The sequence below is a fragment of the Exophiala xenobiotica genome (assembly GCF_000835505.1).
Source record: "Exophiala xenobiotica strain CBS 118157 unplaced genomic scaffold supercont1.3, whole genome shotgun sequence".
Classification (NCBI taxonomy): Eukaryota; Fungi; Ascomycota; class Eurotiomycetes; order Chaetothyriales; family Herpotrichiellaceae; genus Exophiala; species Exophiala xenobiotica.
Window position 1 is genome coordinate 3,467,326 of NW_013562492.1, and position 12,958 is coordinate 3,480,283.

Sequence of the window (12,958 nt, forward strand, 5' to 3'; positions counted from 1 at the left end):
GACTGCTGACAGTCAAGAAACCCAGGACGTTCAGGGGCCAGTCACTCTGACAAGGCTTCAGCTTCACAAGACGGCTCGACGGCTCCAAGCAAATGGTGCTCCTTGAAGGAATTCGAAGAAGATCTGACGAGGTACAGGTTCCAGAGTCTGATCGAGCAGACTCTCGTACAAAGCCCGACTAATAAGAGGCCCCACAGAGGGATGCCACGCTGTCAAGCCTGTCAATGGACTGGGATGTCTGGAAATTTTTAGGACAAGATGGACCTCTCGCCAGCTGACCATTCATCGCAGTGCAACCTGGCCCTCACTAGGCTCGGCGCTGCTCTGCATTGTTGGGCTGCATCTCTTTCGCACCGGACCTGCCCATCTTTTCTGTCTTCCTTCTCGCCTCGCAAGAACATGTCGCATCTATTCTACATTGGACAAAAAATCCCACATTTTTGCTTTGCGTTGGCGTCAAGATCGCCGGTGGTACATTGATCATCCCACGCCTCGCCCGTCGTCTCAGGTTTTCCTTGACCCGGGTGCTCATTCCCCCATCGAGAACCCTTGGTCAGCTTTCCCCTCCATCCCTCTCCTCCCTTGGCCGCAGGTACACACCGTCTCGAGGGTAGAGACATCGAAATTCAGCAAACCCGACGAGAAATTCCATTTACTTATCCTTCTTGTCTGGACTGGACGGACATCAGGGTGGCATTGTGGTCATTGATTGGTCGCTCATTCGCTTGATTCAATCGCTCTGCAGCCTGAAGCGAGGCGCTCGTTGCCTGCGCCTACATCAATTCCTTTTTGCTCATCACATTCAACCTTCCGTCAGTTTTGTCAGACATCATTTGGCCAGTCTCTGAAAAGGATAGGTATTCATATCAATCCATTGGATCTCAATCATCCGGAATCCTGGAGCAAACATACCTGGTGGATCTGCATTCGCTTGGACCGTCTTAGCGTTACAGCATTTTTGACCAGACTCGACCTTGCCGCTTATCCTGCGACTTCTTCTCTCCTGAGACAGTCTTTCCCTATTTGTCTATTCCATCCCTCTTGCTGCCCAACGGACCAGGACTTTGTGCGCCCGAGGAACCATTTATAATCCTATACAAGCAGGATGTCGCGCTACGTTGACGACCCCAATTACCGCCGCAGCGAACCTCGTCACTCCTCAAGAAGAGACACTCGTGAGCGTGACCATAGGGAGCGTGGTGATTCTACAAGAGACAGAAGAGTTATGGATGACCGGATAGATCGAGACGCCCGTATGAGTGATGTTATGGATACTCGATTGGACAGCCGGATGGACCCCCGTATGGACTCCCGCATGGATCCCAGAATGGACACCCGTATGGATATCCGGACAGATCCAAGGGCAAATACTGCTTCACGCCTCAACCCTCGACCTGACCGCACTGTGGATAGCCGAAATGTTGAACCCGATGGCCCTGGTGTGTTATATCGAGATCCTACTACCGGAGAGCTTTATCGTGAAGTGAGGCGAGAAGTACCGTCAAGGTCTCCGTACACTGGGGACGAGCCTGATTTTGAGGTACCGCCCTCTCGCAGTCGGACAACAATGGATCCCCCTATGAGCAGAGACCGGGACGGTTACAGACCAGGAGCACCCGGATTATCCGAATATTTTTGCCCAGGAGAAGGAATCGAGCGAGAGGTCATCCAGCATGAAATTTGCAAATATCTTGGCCAGGATGCCACTTGTCGCCCAGGCCGAAACGCTGAAGTATGCCGTGCCGATATGGTTGTTCATGGTAAGTGTAGATATGCTAACGCAGCCGCACAGGGCCGATCTGGATACTGGGTCAAAGCCTATCGTCCTTTCACAACGGTACGCCATCCTCCCGGTTGACTGGGATCTCCTTACTGATACGAGCTGCACAGGCAATGGAACAATCGCTTCGTGAGGACACCATCAAATGGCAGCGTGAACGAGAACGAAGGACAAGATCGGGCCGTTCTCAAGGTACGCCTTACAGCGACTGGTCAGCCAATCGATCTAAGGATCGTGTAGGTTCTTACGCCGACATGCAAGCCCGGCAGGAAAGAGAACGTCGATACCCAGGAGAAATGGACCTTGATGATGATGACTACCGGCAACCGGCCCCCAGGCATCGTGATCCTCGTGATCCGGAACCTCACCCTCGTGATGCTCCTCGTCCCGTGGCCAGCGGTGGTCGTGTTCCCGTTACTGCTGTCACCACAGGATATCCCCCGGAACCCACTTATCCAACGGGTTCATACGCCATCTCTTCCACCCGCGAAGGCTATGCCCCTGGTCAACCTGCATATTATGGTTCGGAAAGAGAGCCCAGGACGGCGTTTGCAGGTGGTGCAAGCACGCCTCCGTCAATCAATCGATCCGGTCAGTCAGGAGCCTATGTTCAGCCAGGAGGATATCCATCCAGGACAGGACCACCAGTATCGGCCCCTATATCCACTTCCTATGATCCCAGAAGGGACATGATGGGTGCTTATCCTTCCGGGTATTCTGATTCACGTAGTCATCGTCGATGACCGCATTCTTCCGCGGGCGGTTGATGTTGCATATTGTCCGAATCCGGTTTCTGTTATCCTCGATGGTTCAGTCTTGCACGTTTTGTGTTGCCCCAGGAACTGTCGGCTTGAGCCGACGCCGCTCGAAACCATTGTCTCCCTGGGTTGCCACTTTATCATGGACACGATTGCCCCGGATTCAACCAGGCTCATTTGTACAGTTGCCAAATCTCCGGACATTTGGACGTTAACGAGGTTACGATTACCGGACGTGTGAACGTTGGAACGTTTGACGAGATTACGATTGAACTGATTATACCTTACCAATGGAGTCCGCAGGCTCGTGTTCTCTCTTCGTATTGGATTATCATCAAGCGATCCATGCTGGAGTCGGCTTTTATACGTACATTTCCCGGACTACGGAGGCATTCTGGAACACACTCAAAATGGTCGTTTTGTTATTGGTCCGACTTTGATATACAGCATGACAGAGCCGGTTTGCAGAAATGAAATTGTTATATGGCTAGCATCTGGTCGGCGTATTCGAGATGATTTGTTTGCGGATCTTGAAAGCATACCTAGGTATACTCTGATTGATGACATGGATAATGCAACGGCCTCTTACACCCATGGAATGTCCTCCGGCTTGATGCCCTGATTCGAGGATGCCACAGGTTGTTCTTCCTGGCCTCCCTTGGTTTCCAATATCACGACCAGGCCATATTCACCACCTTATCCGGGCATCTCGTGATCTTGACTCATGCACATCTTGATTCTCCACGCAAAGAGGATGGCCCGGGGACCTTTCCAGCCATCTCATGCTTCAGAAACACTACGTCTCTCCTGGAGTCATTGACCATTTGCCGTGTCTTGAGGATATTGCACCCAACACCTCAGTCTTGTCCTTGTGTCATCCTCCTTACAAAAGCTTGGATTCTCTGGCATCCTTTGTTGTCGTTGTATTTCCATGCTATTGTTACCTTTTCAATCCTCTTGAATTCAGCTTTGTCGCACACCGTCTCCATCAAGGCCAAAGTCCAAGTTTCTTCAGGCCACGTCCTGAACTGTAAGCCTCTCACATATCCCTGACTCTGACCACCTTTTTCACCGCACAAGCCTGTGACCCTGTTGACCGTCTTCAACTGCCTCACATTCACTACAGGGCACGTGTCACGTCTTTGGCAAACAGATCCGTGTCACCGTCACTGCCTGGGACAGCGAAGGCCATATCGTCTCGCCAAGTGTCGCGATATTTTGGGGACTCTTATATATTCCTGGCCAGGTTTTCTATTCTTCGCGCGTCGACCACCTCACACAATATCCTCATCATCAGTAATCCTCACCTCATTCGCACGACATCATCGTTCAAGATGGCGTCCCCTTCGAAAGCAGGCTTTCCAAAGTTCGTTGACGGCGATGTGCTCGTCATCGTGTCAACCACTCAATATTACAAACTCCATTCGCAAGTCCTGACCACCCACTCACCATGGTTCGCCGAGCAACTCGCCGCGAAACCTCCACCACGCTTGAACCCACAAGCCCGTCGTGAGAACGCTGCAGCGTTCCGCTTTGAACTGCACCGCGCACCTGGCGAGGAAGGACCAGGTCAATTCATCCGCATTGTATGAGGACTCTCTCTGTCTCTCTCTCTCTGTCTCTCCTTCTCTCTCACTCTCTTATCGTCTTCTTCCCCCGCTTCTCTCTCACTGTTGAGAGACACATCCCCAACAACCTAGGGTTTGAATCTTTAATTGACCACCTCTGTGCACTACTACATAGGACGTCAACGAATCCGGCCGATCTCCTCGCTCCAGCCTCCCTCTCGTGCCGGACTTTGAAAATGGCAAGGTGGAAAACATCCACAACCAATCCTGGGACTGGCTGTTCGGCGTCTTCTACAACCGCGAGCCTCGCTTCGACGACACCAGCCTGGCGACGATCCTGACGTGCGTCATGGCGGTGATCGAAAGCGCCGAGTCCGTGGGTGCAATCGACCACGTGCGCGACATCGTCGACCTGGCCCTGATGCGCCAGGACAGCGTGCTGTGGACATCGATCATGGGCAACCCCGTCGTGTGGATCGAGCTGGGCCGCCGAGTGCGGTCGCCGGCCATCTACCGCGAAGCCGCGATCCACCTGATCGGCCAGTGGGCCGTGATCAAGGACGAGGACAAAGAGCGCATTGGCGAGGACATCCGCGGCGTGCTGAACCAGAAAGCCGAAGAACTCGCGCTGGCCAAAGAGGCCATCGAGATGCGCATGCTGGGCCACTATCCGCAGTTCATGATGCGCACGGCGACCGACAAGCCCGGCCGGCCGAGCTACTCGGGCGACATCTACATGTGGATGAGCGTGTGTTTTTTCCGCCAGTGGTTCGCGCAGAATGTGAGTGACGACCGCACGCGACGCGCGCCCGACGGCGGGTTGAACTTCTACTCGGCCCTGCACGAAGGTGGAGGCGCGTACCTCACACACCTCGACTTCAAGACGTTCCATCAGTACTTCCCCATGAGCATCAAGGCGTGCCACGTGCTCGAGGCCAACATGGGCGTGCTCAAGGAGGATATCAAGCACTTTGTCGGCGACCTCATGCAGGAACGCTCCCACTTGAAGCGCGCCGAGCATGACATCGCTTGGCTGACCTGTGCGCGCATCGAGAAGGAGGACATGCCCTGGTGCACGGCCACGAGTAAGGGCATGAAGCGCAAGGAGGACGAGCTCAAGGAGTTGTACACGGCGCTGGGCGAGGAGAATGCCATGAGGATGCATCTTGACAAGGACAAGGACACGCCGCCACGTCCGGGGAAGAGAGCTCGAGTGTTCGTGGAAGATGATGACGACGACGAGGAAGACCAGGAACAACACGAACACCAGCTCCTTAACGATGGCGATGATGGCGATGACGAGGATGAAGAGGGTGATGGCAGTGGTATGTTCATCCCAGAAGACGACTTTTAGAGAGAGAGAGAAAAAAAGGTATGTGTCGTGACGTGTCTCTCTTCACGATCTGGCTCGTCGTACAGGACTCGAGTGACTAACGGGCAACCAGGGTCATCACGGCCTTCGTCGACGTTCCATGTCGGGGAAGGAGTCGCGCGTAACGGAACAAGGTATCTTTGCGTCCACTTCTGCACTCAACTCCTTTTCACAGCATTTGGGCTCGCAGTGGTCAACCAGATCACATTCAACGGCTATTTTTTACATGGGGGTTTGTCGCTATGGGTGTACTCCTGGGTTCATGAGAGATCACCACGCTGGATAGGATGGAGTGCTTTTGCGTGCGTTTACTGCTTTTTCCTTACTTGGAGAGATGGAATGCTGCTGGCATGCTTCGTGCTTGATGAAAAATACCCCCATAAGAAAATCCAAATGGCTTGCATGCTTCAAATAATCCGAAATAATCGATTGATTGATCTTTCAATTTTTGTTCCCCCATAGGAAACAAAGCTATGTACAATGCCGTGCCGTGAGCGCTACCTTTCGTCTCGTGGCTGGTGTCCTGCCCCCATGGTGTTCCCAGCTCAGGTGTCTGCTTTCCCCATGCTAGACAAGCAGCCTCTTGCAAGTCCCAGGCAATCGTAACGCGGTTGTTTTTGTTTTCTTTAAAAAAAGGTCTGCGAGAGTCTGCGAGAGCGTTTCATTTTGGATCGTCGAACCCTTGAGGGATCTTTCTGGGTCCTTTGGGAACTACCAAGACAACCATAAGTTAGCCATCCATTTCCCAGGCAATGGTTCCTCTCGACCGATCGCTTGAGACGCTACAAGACGAGTATGTGCTTCTTGGGCCCGAGGGTGTACTCGATTTTTTCCAGCTCTCGCCTAGACAGAGAGTGTGTGTGTCCGCAATCCCTCCTCCTCCTCCTCTACCTGCCAATATGTAGTGCATAAGTGCTTAGAAAAAGACTCACCAGGATAAGTCAGTGGGATCTGCGCCGGATCCTCGTCGCCGGCCCATCGTCTCAACGGCGGGACGACCACAAAACACATTGGTCCCATTCCACCGAGCACGCAACTCCAGAAGATGGCGGGTTTCTCGTGCATGGCCCATCGCAGGTACCGGACCGGAGAACCCCAGAATCGCTGTGGGACGCCAGACATCTTTATTTTTGGTGTACAAGTAGTATCGGGCTTGGTCAGGAGGAGAATGAGAACGAGGCGGACCGCGAATGTGAAGAGGTCAGGGGAGCGAGGCAAGGGCCTCTTACTCGTCGTCGTGCTCAAGTCGCGGAGGAAGAGGGGAGATCGATCTCTGGTAGCTGCTTGCTTCGAGGGTCGTTGGACGCAGATCGTTTGGCGTTCACTCAGACAGACAGGGGACAAGACTTTCGAGTTAGGGTCTCGGTGTTGTTGACGCAAATCGTATGGCCGCTGGTCGTCTATCGCTCAATTCGGTACTGTCTGCTGGGGCTGTTGGCTATTGAAGCTCGATGTTTGAGGTCGCTTGACTGGGCCTGAAATCCACCGTAGGATGCTTGGCACTTCTACGGCGGAACTTGGTTTGAAGACATGCGCAAGGTTTCTGCGTCGAATGGGCCAGAAGTACGAGCTTGAGGTACATATTCCTCACGAAGCATAACATAAGTATTCTTATTTCTTCGGAACCCATATGTGGGTGTGGGACCGGGGCATTAGCATATTTTGAGGTAGTGCATTCTGTTTTCATTGAGGCGGTAATGGTTCAGGTGCAGGAAGATCAAAGCTGAGGCGAGTATTGCTACTTCTCCATTTCATGTCTTGGTCCTTCATTAATCGTCATTCATTTGGCTGTGGCTGGCTTGATGTCCAAAGCATTGTGCCGTTCGCCTTCCCGGTGTCTCGGATGGCTCACATAATATACACCTTCCTCACTTGATCCCATTTGAAACTCTCACCAGTGGTAGGGTCTCTGACTTCACCTTCCTTACCAATCTGCAGCTCTTGAACCCCTCCTTCTCCGCCGCCTAGTCCAGCCATGGCGAGTTTGCGTTGTAGCTCTTCCAACCGCTCACGGCCATATATTCGTCCATTTGGCAAGACTACAGGGTCCGATTCCACAGAGCTCGTTGTGTGATGAGCATATGGCACGTTGCGAGCAAGGTCATTCAGCTCCATGCTGCAAATCGGGCACAAGGAGGTATTCGTCGCAATGCGAGCATGGCCAGGTGTTGAAGAGCTGGCTGGATTGTAAGCACTGTGACAAGCGGGAGTCTTCAGAGCGGAAAGTCCTGCGGATAGAGCGACGTGCATGAGGGGCTGGACTGGAAGGGACAGTAATGTGTGGTGGGTTTCGATGAACAAGTTCGCTATATGGTGCCATCGTGAAGGGGCGAACAAGCTGCGATATGGTTCGGCCTCGGTGTTTGTTGTCTGGGCCAACAGTCCTGCTGCCTGCATAATTGCTTCTGATCGTGAAGAAGCGTGCGGGGCGAGGTGCTGTTGCGCATGTATAGTCGCCTCGAGTCGTTTTGCTGGAGTCCCGGCCCGAAGCAGCTCGATGAATTGTTGGAGGCGTAGTTCGAATTCGAGATTGGTCGACTTGTATGGAGCAGTTATGAGTTTCTTCAGAGAGTTCTTGTTCTCGTTGATCCATACTAACGCTTCTTTGGTCTCGCCTCTAGTCAGGGACGAAGCAATTTTGTGACATGATATGAAGGTGTCGAGGTCTATTAGATGCGTGATTTGTTTCGATTCGGCCAGTGTTGACGCCGTCCCAGAATAACCCGATCGAAGGAGGTAGTCCACTATCAGCCGATCGAGTCTTTTCCTTGACCATTGGTCATACTGTACATCGGCCAGGGATGGAACCTGGTATAGGTCTTGTAGATGTTTGATGCGTTTGGCTGTGTGCTCATGAAGGGCTTCCTCCTCCGTATGTAGCTTTTCCAATTTCCGCTTGAAATTTTGCATCCGTTGAATCATGGCGTCTAGGGAGGCGAGGGTTTGATCCGGGGTTTGGGAGGAACTGAGCGCTGCATTGGCGGTGTCCTTGAGGGTGGGTAAGATGTGGTCTCGTTCACGTTCTACATAGCGCTGAGTGTTTCTGAAATTGCGTTTGACGAGTTCGTGAGGTAGCCGCAGGAGAGGTTGGTCCTGGATCTCGGTTAGAGTACAGTGCCGTGAGAAGTGACCCGATATGAGGCATTTACCAGTAGGACATGGCTGTCTGGGTTCAGTTTGGTGGTGGAGAGTTCAGCAGCCATGTGAACGACGAGGTGAACAGAGAAGACTTTAACGAAGACAGTGGCCGACTGGTCGTCTTTTCGAGCTGCAGTATGTGAAGTGAGTGAAGTCTTCGCAGGCTCCTAGCAGGTTGTTCACGTGGTTGAAGAGGTTGAGTGGTAGTCATAGACCGACCATGCCGTCTTCAATCTATGGAGGTATATACTCCGCAGTAGCGCTCTATCGCCGCGTGCGTGTGCGTGTCACTGTTACGCAGACCGTGCTAGACACGCCAGACACCCAGAAGCACCGAAGCGATCATGCAGCACCCGGGGAGATAATCAAGCAACGGTCATCTTATGAGCGAACATCATAACTCTAACTACTAGGTGACTACTACTCTAACCACTTCACGATGGCGTACCCTACGTGCAGACTCTACCCGACCAGCGAATAACCCAGATCCTTCCCTCTCCCCATCGCGACCAGTCTTTGTCGCATGGCCTCGGCTCGCTCAGCTTTAGGCCCATCCAAGGTGAATTTTGCTCTATCAACCCAGTCACCAACAGCATGCTGCAGCACTTGTCTAGCCCGCTCAGTCCCATGACCTGCCAACCCCACGGAACCGTGAAGTGTCATCCGACCTACATCGTGAGACGCATCAATCCCCTTATATATTCCTCGGTGAAGGATGTTGCTGTCATAAAATACTGCATCGCCAGGAGCCAATTCGACCACGAGTTGACCAGGTAAGTTAGCCTCGAAGGGAGCCGCAGCTCTTTCAGTCTCGGTCCGTACACGCCGGTGGCTTCCTGGGACGACGAGAAGAGACGCATCATCGAACAATGCAATGTTGTATTGCGCATGCAACTGCCGGCCATTGGGACTTTTCTCCTTGAGCTGCCGTTCTTCCTCCTCTGGTGACACGTCCGGTCGAACATCGTCTCGATGCCAGCAGAGTTCAAAGTCCTGTTGCTCGGCAGGACTTACCAGCAGGTTGAAAAGCTCCATGACTAACTTGTCATAGCCTTGTGGATCGTCTTGCAGTCCAACCAGCTCTTTGACAATGGAAAGGATTTCGTCAGAGAAATATAGTTCCGCAAAGGTATCTCTAGTCTTCATGTCTGGATGGAGAAGATGCTGGACTCCCCAGATATTGTCACCAGGCTGCCACTCATGCCAGGGTGGATATTGTTTTGGAACGGTTCGGACATAGGGCCATTGGCCTTGCCGTGCACAATCTGTGGTATGTTCACAAGCTGTTCTTAGGGCATGCAGTAGTTGTGGCGATATCAGGGTGGGTATCTTGACGAAGCCATCATTGCGAAGTGCGTCCAGATATGGTGTTGGGGGGTCGGAAGTCATGGCTGATATCTATCACTCCAGATTGGATGTCCTCCAGATAACAGGAAGCTGATATCCTAAATATCGTCCATCAATACTTGATGTAACAGTCGTCGGGTTGCAATGAAGCCCAACTAACATCGGCCTGATGATCCCCTCCATTATCATGCGGGGAACACCACAATCCCACTATCCCTGTCAACCCTGCACAGTTCGGTAGAATGCAATGCTAGCAAAAGGCGTAGAACACCGCCAGATCAGACGCGAAGCCGGAATAGCCATGTTGTTGACTGGCAAGGGCAAATACCACAGCCACAGTTGGACTTGCGCCAAGGGGGCGAGACAAGCCTGGGGGATGTCAAGTGGACGATTGGTTTCTCATAACTTGATCAGCAAGAGATCCTTTCAAGCTGCAGAACCGTATGAAAGTCCATAGATTCTCCAGAACATCTGTGGAGCTTCTGGATGTCGTAGCTGACTGCCGCTTTTGAAGATCAGCTGTCCGTGCCGAAAACTTCGACAGCAGCCGGGAGGTCTGCCCACGACTCTTCATCGGCTCTATTGAGCGTTGACAGTTGCTTTTCCAAGTCGCGAAAAGCGGTGGCTTTGTCGTGAAGTGTGTTCGCAAGGACCAGCGAGGCGCTGCAATGGCATCTACCTCTTCGCTTTCCTTCACAACTCGAGTTCAATCTCTATGCTGGCGGGAATGGAACAACATATCAGAACGCCATCGTCGCCCTCGAGACACCCTTCAATCGTGCCTTTCAATAATCTCACCTCGCATGTCCCGCAGGCGCCAGACCGACAACCAAAATCTGGCTTCAACCCCGACTTCTCCGCGAGTTGAAGAAGAGTCAGTCGTTCCTTGGCCAGCCATTTCACTTGCATGTCCGACTTGCGGAACGTGACTGTTGCTTCTTCGATGTCTGACATGTTGGAGGCTATAGTGACCAATCCACAATAGGCACGTCAAGGTTGATAGCCTCGACAGTATATAAAGCGAGAGTCGACGGCTGATCCTGATGTTCTGTAAGGCGAGCTGCCACCAGCCTCGGGTTTCTGACCGACAGGGCGGTTGGAGAAGAAGGCGGATCATCTACCGGGAGAACAATCGTCTATTGATGTGATGCTTTTCGGCAATTCGAGTTCCTTGGGCCCCACTGGCTCAGCGCAAGTCTTGCCGACCAAATAATGCAAAGCAGAAATCGTACAGACCTTGCCACGACTTGGGCAATGAAGGTGTTGGTGGCATTCTGCGCTTTATACCCAACTACTCCGGAGTATCAGTCGACCATCGGCAGACTTTCCTGAGTTGGCTTCCTGCCTCGATGCCGTCAGTCTGTATTTGTTCGACGACTGCTGCTTCGAGAACCACTCACCTCGGGCTGACATCAAGCATGCAATCAGACTACTGAGTCCCGTACCCCTGACCTCGAAGGCATGTGTGGCTCAAAGAGAAGAGACAAAATCTCAGATGCCTGCAAGCTTCAGCTTCGGTAGCTTTGCCAGAGCTGCTAGAGCACCTTCATGTTTGCGAACAACATATATTGCTTGTACGCTTCTCTCGCAATACGCTGATCATGACTCTCGCTGACCATGGTAGCTCGCCATGCTCATTCATACCATCCCTCTGGGACGAGCTGCCATGACTTGGCCTTCGTACCAAGTAGGCCGACATGTCAATCAGGACGGAGGAACTTCTCGGCAGCTCCATCAGCGTTAACAGCGCAACCCGAAAAGGATAGCATCAACAGCATGCGCAATGACACGTCGGAACTACCAAAAACCAGTGATAACGTGCATATTCAGAAGTGTTTTGTCAAGCAAAAGCTTTCCGAAGAGGTCAGAGCCGCGATGCGTCACGTTGCACACCCTGTTGCGATAATTACCGCCACAGATGTCTCTGTGAGCCCAAAAGGAGCTCCACACGCCTGGCGGGGTGCTACGGTGTCCTCCTTCAACACCGTTACACTTTCTCCGGAACCGATCGTATCATTCAATATCAAACGGGTTTCGTCCACGTTCGACGCCATTCGGAGCTCGGGTCTTTTCACGGCACACTTCCTCTCTGGCCAACACCGAGCCGGCGAGATGTTAGCTACCAGATTCTCGCGTGGCAATGCGACTTCGCCTTTTCATGACAAACATGGAAAGCTGGAGTCGTACGTTTTTCGGGATCCGGAGCTCCAGCCTCGTGCCCGGGAACCGCCAATTATACGGCCCTCCGGCCGAGGACCGCCCCTGGCGCCTCTGAATCTTACTTGCGAATATCTGCCGGAGAAGCTGGTTCATATAGCAGACCATGTGGTTGTCTTTGGCCGTGTTATCGGAGTTTACGATCGTATGACAGAACGACGATTCAGACATGGGCACACGCCGATATTGTCCTATGTAAATCGTGGTTACATGCGGCACGACTGGGGTCCCATGGAGTTAAGACTTCGGAAGCCAGGTTCGGATGAGCAGAAGGAAGAAGTATCTCAGAGGCACTCCGAAGGCTGAGGTCTGGACACACACGAGTACACTTGGCATCTGCTTGGAAATGCATCTGTCAACTGATTCTTATGGAGTAGGCGAGCGACACTCTGGAGGCCGATTGCAAGGAGGTGGTTGAAGCAAGGACACTGCGCTGCCTTGCTTTTCGAAGCGATGGTACCACTAGCTATGAGAGTGCCTGTCGAAATCATGGAGTTTGCATTATCTGCCTGTAGTTGGGCGTGATTTTAGCTCAGCATCAGAAGCACTATGTGTCGAGCACCATACACTACAGGTAGCACAACACGATTGACCACAACAGATCCGCTTGAACACAATGCCCTTGCTATTGCTGCGTCACTCGTGGTCTCGCTTCATCTGAACTCGATATGGTGGTGACACTTTCGCGAATGAGGCAAATGAGGCACTAACCCGATTGGTCACCAATAATCCGTATTCCTTGAAGACTTCAAACTTCGAGTTGAACCTCCATGAACCT

General features: G+C 52.5%; 6 protein-coding genes across 7 annotated transcripts; 3 read left to right on the forward strand and 3 right to left on the reverse strand.

Moving 5' to 3' along the window:
* The first annotated feature begins 392 nt into the window (after positions 1-392).
* Positions 393-3,189, forward strand: PV05_05531. 2 transcript variants are annotated; one of them, XM_013462046.1, is made up of 4 exons: positions 393-1,732; positions 1,793-1,837; positions 1,891-1,972; positions 2,021-3,189. In XM_013462046.1, the coding sequence occupies exons 1-4, from the start codon at positions 1,106-1,108 to the stop codon at positions 2,521-2,523; spliced, it is 1,257 nt and encodes a 418-aa protein (XP_013317500.1). In that variant the 5' UTR covers positions 393-1,105; the 3' UTR covers positions 2,524-3,189. The 2 variants fall into 2 exon arrangements, with proteins under 2 accessions (XP_013317500.1, XP_013317499.1); XM_013462045.1 differs by having other exon boundaries at positions 1,891-3,189.
* A 683-nt stretch (positions 3,190-3,872) lies between these two features.
* On the forward strand, positions 3,873-5,460 carry PV05_05532 (uncharacterized protein; the record flags this gene model as incomplete). The annotated part of the gene is made up of 2 exons (XM_013462047.1): positions 3,873-4,124; positions 4,282-5,460. The coding sequence occupies 2 exons, from the start codon at positions 3,873-3,875 to the stop codon at positions 5,458-5,460; spliced, it is 1,431 nt and encodes a 476-aa protein (XP_013317501.1).
* Positions 5,461-7,103: 1,643 nt separating this feature from the next.
* On the reverse strand, positions 7,104-8,838 carry PV05_05533 (uncharacterized protein). The gene is made up of 2 exons (XM_013462048.1): positions 8,628-8,838; positions 7,104-8,571 (listed from the first exon to the last, which is right to left on the reverse strand). The coding sequence occupies exons 1-2, from the start codon at positions 8,679-8,681 to the stop codon at positions 7,327-7,329; spliced, it is 1,299 nt and encodes a 432-aa protein (XP_013317502.1). The 5' UTR covers positions 8,682-8,838; the 3' UTR covers positions 7,104-7,326.
* Positions 8,839-9,078: 240 nt separating this feature from the next.
* Positions 9,079-10,005, reverse strand: PV05_05534 (uncharacterized protein; the record flags this gene model as incomplete). The annotated part of the gene is made up of 1 exon (XM_013462049.1): positions 9,079-10,005. The coding sequence occupies one exon, from the start codon at positions 10,003-10,005 to the stop codon at positions 9,079-9,081; it is 927 nt and encodes a 308-aa protein (XP_013317503.1).
* A 651-nt stretch (positions 10,006-10,656) lies between these two features.
* PV05_05535 (uncharacterized protein) lies at positions 10,657-10,917 on the reverse strand (the record flags this gene model as incomplete). The annotated part of the gene is made up of 1 exon (XM_013462050.1): positions 10,657-10,917. The coding sequence occupies one exon, from the start codon at positions 10,915-10,917 to the stop codon at positions 10,657-10,659; it is 261 nt and encodes an 86-aa protein (XP_013317504.1).
* Positions 10,918-11,330: 413 nt separating this feature from the next.
* Positions 11,331-12,771, forward strand: PV05_05536 (uncharacterized protein). Its single transcript, XM_013462051.1, has 2 exons — positions 11,331-11,537; positions 11,588-12,771. Exons 1-2 carry the CDS (start codon positions 11,459-11,461, stop codon positions 12,484-12,486), a joined length of 978 nt encoding a protein of 325 aa, XP_013317505.1. The 5' UTR covers positions 11,331-11,458; the 3' UTR covers positions 12,487-12,771.
* The last annotated feature ends 187 nt before the right edge of the window (positions 12,772-12,958 follow it).

Coding starts and splice junctions, on each gene's coding strand:
- PV05_05533 (XM_013462048.1), bottom strand. CDS start 8,681: ATGGCTGCTGAACTCTCCACCACCAAACTGAACCCAGACAGCCATGTC. Junction 8,572..8,627: donor CAGACAGCCATGTCCTACTG/GTAAATGCCTCA, acceptor ACCGAGATCCAG/GACCAACCTCTCCTGCGGCT.
- PV05_05536 (XM_013462051.1), top strand. CDS start 11,459: ATGCCTGCAAGCTTCAGCTTCGGTAGCTTTGCCAGAGCTGCTAGAGCA. Junction 11,538..11,587: donor GCGAACAACATATATTGCTT/GTACGCTTCTCT, acceptor TGACCATGGTAG/CTCGCCATGCTCATTCATAC.
- PV05_05531 (XM_013462045.1), top strand. CDS start 1,106: ATGTCGCGCTACGTTGACGACCCCAATTACCGCCGCAGCGAACCTCGT. Junction 1,733..1,792: donor GCCCAGGCCGAAACGCTGAA/GTATGCCGTGCC, acceptor GCAGCCGCACAG/GGCCGATCTGGATACTGGGT. Junction 1,838..1,890: donor CCTATCGTCCTTTCACAACG/GTACGCCATCCT, acceptor CGAGCTGCACAG/GCAATGGAACAATCGCTTCG.